Source organism: Pseudozyma flocculosa (genome assembly GCF_000417875.1).
Source record: "Pseudozyma flocculosa PF-1 unplaced genomic scaffold scaffold00014, whole genome shotgun sequence".
Classification (NCBI taxonomy): domain Eukaryota; kingdom Fungi; phylum Basidiomycota; class Ustilaginomycetes; order Ustilaginales; family Ustilaginaceae; genus Pseudozyma; species Pseudozyma flocculosa.
The window spans coordinates 609,885-616,876 of NW_006920882.1; the positions used below are offsets into that span (position 1 = coordinate 609,885).

The following is a 6,992-nucleotide window of genomic DNA, read 5'->3' on the forward strand; positions in this document are numbered from 1 at the left end:
CCCCAGCTCGGCAATCGTCGTGGCGTGGCTGAGGCGCTGGTGCTTGCGCAGCGAGTTGCTCGGAGGCAGGTAGCTGAACAGGTACGCCGCCGTGACGCCAATCGCCACCGTCACAAAGCGCTTCCACGCCACCGTCCACCCGAACCCGGGACTGCCCGGCGACGGGTTGGTCACGTCCTGCCACGAATACCCCACAATGAGCATCGCCGTGACGCACGTGATGATGGTCGTGATCGGCGGACCGGGATAGTAGAGCCGGAAGAGCATCAGCAGCGGGAACGCCACCGCCGTCGTGGCGCCCAGCCCAAACGCGTTCCCGCGCCCCGAGCCCGCCGACACGTACCAGATCACCAGGCCGAAGCACGCCCCCACAAACGTCGCCACCAGCCGCGACAGGAGCGCAAACGCCGTCTCGCCGCGGAAGCGCGCCAGCGTCAGCTGGGCCATAAAGATGGTCCACAGCCCCCGGTTGCGGTACACCCACGCCGCCGACGACCGCATGTAGGCCGGCAGCGACACGAGCGCGATGAGCACCGCCGCCTTGACGCCAAAGAGCAGGTGGCCCTGGAACAGCCGCGCCACGCCAAAGTAGAGGCGCTGCCCGAGGATCTGCAGCGTGCCCTCGGGATCGAGAGCGTCCGGGTCGCGCCGCCGCGTGTGGCCCAGGTCAAACGCCGAGCCGGTGGCCGCCTGCTCGGCACCTGTATGCGTGCCGGTCGCCGCCGCCAACGACGATGCCGATCTTGCCGGCCTTGAGTCGCCCCCCGCGCCGCCTGCCGCTGCGCGCCGCTCCTGCTCCCGTTCCCGCTCCATGATGGGCACGGCCTCGGGGTCCTCCTCCTCCATCTCCGGGTCGCCGCTGGCCGAGCCAATGTCGCGCCACGAGTCGAGGTGAAACAGGCGGAACCAGCTGGGCCCCCACAGCCGCGCCGAGGGCCGCTCGCGGTCGATGCGCTCAAACGCCCGCAGCAGCGCCAGCAGCTTGGTGGAGAAAGACATGGTGTGGAACTGGTGCAGCCAGGCCTGGTAGAGGTAGCGGTGGTGGATGCGGCTGATCTCGCCGGGCCCGGCGCGCAGGTCGAGCTCGTCGAGCACGTCGTCGGCGCCGACGTCGCCGAGCGCCTCGCGGTAGGGGTCCAGCACGCGGAAGCGCGCGTCGCTGCGGAAGGACTCGAGCGCCGCCTCGAGGCGCTGCACCGTGGCCGCCGTCTCCTGGGCGCGCTTCTCGCCCTCGAGCATCAGCGAGGTGCGGCTGCGCGTGAAGCGGTCGCGCAGCATGGCGAAGCGGCGCCGGTTGAGCGCCTCGAGCCGGTCGACCAGGTAGCCGATGCCCTCGGCGTTGGCCTGCAGCAGCTCGCGCGACGACTCGAGGATGAGGTGCGCAAACAGCTCCGTCGTTGGGTTGGCCGCCGTCGTGTGGAGGTGCGTCTCGATGTTGCCAAAGCGGATGCTCTCCCACACGGCCACGGGCACCGCCTCCTGCCGGTGGACGAGGCCGTGGAAGATGCTGCCGTGGCCGTGGTGGCCGTTGTGGTGGCCGTTGTGGCTGCCGTGGCTTCCGTGGTGATGGTGGTGGTGGCTGTCGCTGCTCTGGAACCAGCGCCTGGGCGACGACGAGCGCGAACTGACGTGCAGGCCGCTGTGCATGCGGCGAAAGCGGCGCGACAGGCCCTCTTCGCCCGGCGCGACCGACGGACGCTCGTCGAGGTGGCGCATGGCCGCGGCGACGGCCGACGCGGAAGCGCCGTGGTGGTCCGGCCCTGCACCGCTGCCACCACCCCCGCCGCCAGCATCGGCGGTGAGCGAGGCCCTGCTGCTGCGCATGCGCGGCGTGTCCTGCGACCCCCTCGGCGTGGCGGCCGGCGTCATGGCCGGCGTGGCGAGGCGCGAAGGCAGCGGCGTCTTTGGAAAGTGGGCCGTCTCGATGTCGGCGCGGATCGAGGAAAAGTAAAAGGACCAGCCGTCGGCGGGCGTGATGAGGGCGCGGGTGAGGGTCTCGAACGCCTTGAGGTCCTCTCCGCTGGCGCGGCCGAAGCTGATTTCGCGGGTGAGGAGGCGGCTGCTCATCGAGAGGGGCATGAGACCGCCCTCGGCCTGGTTGAGCAGCGTGCGGACCAGCTCAAAGTCGAACTCGGAGTCGAGCGGGCTGCGCTCAAAGAGGTCGACCTGGTCGGCGGCGGCGCGCTGGAGCGGGCGGAGGACGGCGACGAGGCGGTCGACAAACTGCGAGTTGACGCTCTTGGGAAAGCAGACCGAGTAGACGACGATGGTGACGGCCCACTTTACGGCGAGGGGCACGGCGATGGAGCGGCCAAAGGTGTAGACGGGGTAGGGGTAGAGGGGCGCGTAGGTGAGGCTGATGTTGAGCAGGATGCACGAAAAGATGGTGCCAAAGAGGAAGGGGCTGGGTCCGAAGCGGACCTTGACGTAGAGGAAAAAGGCGGAGCCAAAGGCGAGAAAGACGGCGCAGACGACCGACGGGCTGGCCTCGACGTACTCTGCCTGGTAGATGGCGGCCGGGTTGGCCTGTGCGGGCGAGAGCTTGTTGGTGCGGACGGCGTGGGCGATGGCGATGGGGATGAGGGTGTAGGCCCAGGCGCCGCAGACCATGGCGAGCGACACGAGCTCACGCTCCATGACGGCGACGTAGGGCAGCTCTGCGGTCTGGATAAAGGCGCTGATGAGGACGAGGAAGGATGCGGTGCCGAGGGCGACCTCGGAGTCGTAGATGAGCATGAGGACCATGCAGATCCAGGCGATGATGGAGCTGCGGATGACGGGTTTGAGCTTGGGCCAGGTGAGCGTCGAGGGGATCCACGCCAGCTGGGGCGGCGGGCGGTCGAGATGGAGCGCGGCGAGGATGCGCCGGATGCGCGGAGGGCTGCGAGGCTGTGCAGCGGTGCTACCTTCCTCTGCTGCCGCGTCGGGTGGGGGAGGCCTTTGGCGCCGTGACTCGCCGGTCTTTTCGTTGGAGTTGGACGACGAGTCGGACGAGGTGGCGGCGGTGGCGGGCGAGGTGCGGACATCGACGCCGTGCTGCTGCGGCTGCTGCCGGTGGTGGTGGTGGTGGTGCTGCTGCTGCTCCTCCTGCTGCAAAGTGAGGTCAAAGGCGGGATGGCCGCGATGCCTGCGTACCGAGTCTGGGTGGACCATACTGCTCGCCTTTTCGCTGTCGTGGTGGTGGTGTTGCGGCTGGGAGTGGTGCTGGTGGTGGTGCTGGCTGTGTTCCTGGGGCGATGTGGCGGTGCCAGCATGCTCAGCTTGGGCGTCGGTTGCGCTAGGCTGCCACGAGTCCTTCTGGAGGTGAGTGCGGTAGGCGTCGCCGGAGGGTGCGTCGCTCTGTGCGCCAGAGTTTGCAGCGGTGCTGCTGCTGCTACCATGGTGGCTGCGAGTATTCGAAAGAGGGTCTGTAGTTTCGGTAGGCGCCAGCTGATGTTGCGGCTGAGCAGGCGAGGACGCCAGCAGCGGGAGCGGCAGCTCCGACGACGGCGTGGAAGCGGGCATGGCGTGTGGTGGTGAGCGTGTATGTGGTTGGTGGTGTGTATCAGGACATGGCGAGCAGACAGGCGGAGCAGTAGAAGCGGTGGGCAGAGGCGGTGGTGGTGGTGGTGGTAGTGGTGGTGGTAGTGGTGGAGCGGGTGGAGCGGATAGAGCGGGGTCGCGTCCAGACGAGCTCTGTTTTCCTCGGCAATCGGTCATGGCCAGCGTCGGCCTGCATGCATCATCTTCTGCTTGGCCTTGCCGGCCTGCCTGACGCCCTGCCGACCAGCCGAGCCAGCCGACCAGCCGTCGAGCCGAGCCAGGCCGAATTCCCGATTCCCGGATGAGGCGAGGGCTGGGTGGAGGCGTGCGGCGCGGTGCGGCGCGGTGCGGTAAGCTGTGCAGGCGGGCACCTGCTTCCAGCTGCACCCTGGCCACTCGTTCGCATCGAACCAGGCAGGCGGGGCGGGCCACAACGCACCCTCGCAGCGCAGCGTGGACGCTCCATAGAGAGTAGTCGCGGCTCGCGGCTCGTTTCCGACCGACGCTCGCTCGCTCCCATCTTTCCCCCTCGTGCCTTCTGACCACCATCACCGCCATCCAGCCGCCGCCATCCTACCCGATCCGCCCCAACGGCCACGTCGCCATGTCCTCTTTGCTCTCCTCGCTCCTCTCCCCGCTGGCCACGACGGCGTCGACGGCGGCCTACGATGCCCTCGACCGCGGCCTCATCCCAGACGCCGTGCTGCGCCGCGTCATCCGCCGCCTCAACGCCGAGCGCATCTCGTCGCTCGTCCTGCCCACCCCCGACTACGGCGCCCACATCGCCACCAAGCTCGACTACGTCGCCTCGCTCAAGCAGCGCCAGATTGCCATCGAGACGGACAAGGCCAACAAGCAGCACTACGAGGTCGACACCGGATTCATGCTCTCCTGCCTCGGCAGGCGCGCAAAGTACTCGTGCTGCCTCTACCCGCGCGGCGACGAGTCCCTCGACCAGGCAGAAGACGCGATGCTCGACAGCTACTGCACCAAAGCCAACCTCCGCGACGGACAGGACGTGCTCGACCTCGGGTGCGGATGGGGCAGCCTCGCCCTCTACCTCGCCCAGCGATACCCCAACAGCCGCATCCGCGCACTCAGCAACTCAAAGACCCAAAAGGTCTACATCGACCAGACCGCCGCCATGCGCGGCCTGCGCAACCTCGAGGTCCTTACCGGCGACGTCAACACCTTTCAGTTTGAAGAGGGCTCCTTTGACCGCATCCTCTCGATTGAAATGTTTGAGCATGTGAGTCGATCCTGCCGTCGAGCCCGGTGGATCGCCATCGCCGTCGTCCTCGCTGACCCGACCCGCCCTGCTGTCCATCCCCTCTGGCCCCCCCTCGGCGCAGATGAAGAACTACGCCCACCTCTTCCACAAGGTCTCGCGCTGGCTCAAGCCCGACGCGGCCGCGCCCTCGCCAGAGGACCCGTCGCTGCTCTTTATCCACATCTTCTGCCACCGCACGACGCCCTACCACTTTGAAGAGTCGGACGGCTGGATGGCGCAAAACTTTTTCTCGGGCGGCACCATGCCGTCGCACGACCTCTTTCTCCACTTCCAGCAGCACGTCGTACTGCAGGACATGTGGTGGGTCAACGGCACCCACTACGCAAAGACGTGCGAGCACTGGCTCCAGAAGCAGGACGCACTCAACAAGGGCGCGAAGTCCGTCGAGCTGCTCCGACAGGATGCCCAGAAAAAGGGCATCGACCCGTCCGAGGGCGAAAAGACTTTTTACCGCTTCCGCGTCTTCTACCTCGCCTGCGCCGAGTTCTTTGCCACAAACGACGGCAACGAGTGGGGCGTCGGGCACTACCTCTTCCGCCGCAGGGATTGAGGTCGAACCGCGCAGCTAGCCCCGCTGGCAGGCACCCGTTGTCGTTGCTGTCGTCGTTGTCGTCGTCGTCGCGTCGCCAACCCCCCTTCCCGTCGGTGTTGCCGTGGCGCTGTAGCAGTAGAGTGATGATAGTCACGGGAATACCCGCCCTCGAAATCTAGAAAGGCAGGCAGGCAGGCAGGCGGGCGGGCAGGCAATAATCAAGGTACGGCCGCGTCGACGGCAGCCCGCTTGCTCGCCTCACTTGACCTCGCCCGGTCGATCGCGGCCCGCGAGTCGGTAGCGCTCAAACTCGGCCTCGCCAAAGCGGAGCAGCATCGTGATGCCATCCTGCACCACGGCGAGTACGATGGTCTTGCGTCCAGCCTTGAGGGTGGGGAACGGGTTCGACGGCGGTGTAAACTCCTTGCCACCAGCCCCGGCGCGGTCGCCGCCCTCTGTCGCTGCCCACGACGACGACGACGACGACGAGGGTCGGGCAGCGACGTAAGCGGGTGCGGGAAGGACACCGGGACACGCGCGGAACAGGCTGGACCAGGCGCGTCCGGCGCGCGCTAGCGGAGCCAGGCGCGCCGAGATGCCATCGACCGTCTCGACGCCCAGCCACCGCTCCAGCCGCCCCGCCCGCTGCAGCCGCCGCTGCACCTTGAAGTCGCTCCGCTGCTTCTTCTTGTCCTCGAGGAACTTGAGCCGCCCCGCGCTGCTCTTGCCGTACGCCCGCTTGTTGGCCTCCTCGGTGCGCCGCTTGAGCTCCAACTCGTACTCGATCCGTCGCCGCCTCTCCTCCTCTTCCTCGCCGTCGTCCTTGTCGTCCTTGTCGTTGCCATCGCCGTCGTTGTGGTTCTTGCCGCCGCCGCTGCTAGCCTCGAGCCCGAGCTCCTCGAGGCTGCCGGGCAGAGGCACGGCGCCAAACATGGTCTCAAACTCCCACGCCGACGGCACCGGCTGCCGCTTGGCATCGATGATGGCGATGCGGAACTCGGGCGGCGGCGGGTGCGTCTTGCGGTACGCCGTCGCCGGCCGCCAAGCATAGTAGAATGGCCGCAGGTCGACCTCATCGTCGGCGGCAGATCCAGCTCGTCGGGGCAAAGGGGTAGGTCGCGTCGGAAAGGGACGGTCGTGGCCGGACGGCACAATCTGCAGCGTCTCGTAGACGCCGTTGTACGAGTCCCACTTGGGCGAGCCCAACAGCCCCCGATGCCGCCCGCCGCCGCCGCCAGTGCCGAGTCCCAGCAGCGACGACGATGACGCTGCAGATGCTGACGATGCCGCCGACGACGACGACGACGACGAGCGCCTGCCAGAGACGACGCGGGATGCAATCGCGGCCATCCGCGCCGACACGCTGCGCATCCACTGCGCAACCCAGTGCGCCGCATCGCCCAGCAGCTGCCAGATGCGCCGCGGGACGTAGAGCAGCAGGTCGAGGTCGTTGACGAGCTTCAGCGGCCGCTTCGGGTCGGCCAGTATCCCCTTTTCCTCGATCCGAGTCGAGTCACTGGTGTTGGAGTCAGTCGCAGCCGCCGCTGCGGGGAAGGCGGCCGCCTTTTTGCGCCTGCGGTCGGCGCTCGACGGCGGTGGCTTCTCGGAGCGGATGCGGTCGACGTCGGCGGCGCGCTGCACGACGTA

General features: G+C 67.8%; 3 protein-coding genes across 3 annotated transcripts in view; 1 reads left to right on the plus strand and 2 right to left on the minus strand.

Annotated features, from left to right (window-relative positions):
* The window catches only part of PFL1_06939 (uncharacterized protein), a gene marked incomplete at both ends in the record, with an annotated part of 5,083 nt that extends 1,579 nt beyond the window's left edge, over positions 1-3,504 (minus strand). Inside the window, one exon of the mRNA XM_007882034.1 lies at positions 86-3,504. Within this exon, the coding sequence (XP_007880225.1) occupies positions 86-3,504 (3,419 nt within the window). The remainder of the gene's footprint in view (positions 1-85) is intronic.
* A 622-nt stretch (positions 3,505-4,126) lies between these two features.
* On the plus strand, positions 4,127-5,363 carry PFL1_04456 (uncharacterized protein; the record flags this gene model as incomplete). Its single annotated transcript, XM_007881980.1, has 2 exons — positions 4,127-4,771; positions 4,875-5,363. 2 exons carry the CDS (start codon positions 4,127-4,129, stop codon positions 5,361-5,363), a joined length of 1,134 nt encoding a protein of 377 aa, XP_007880171.1.
* A 240-nt stretch (positions 5,364-5,603) lies between these two features.
* The window catches only part of PFL1_04457 (uncharacterized protein), a gene marked incomplete at both ends in the record, with an annotated part of 2,324 nt that continues 935 nt past the window's right edge, over positions 5,604-6,992 (minus strand). The window contains one exon of the mRNA XM_007881981.1: positions 5,604-6,980. Within this exon, the coding sequence (XP_007880172.1) occupies positions 5,604-6,980 (1,377 nt within the window). The remainder of the gene's footprint in view (positions 6,981-6,992) is intronic.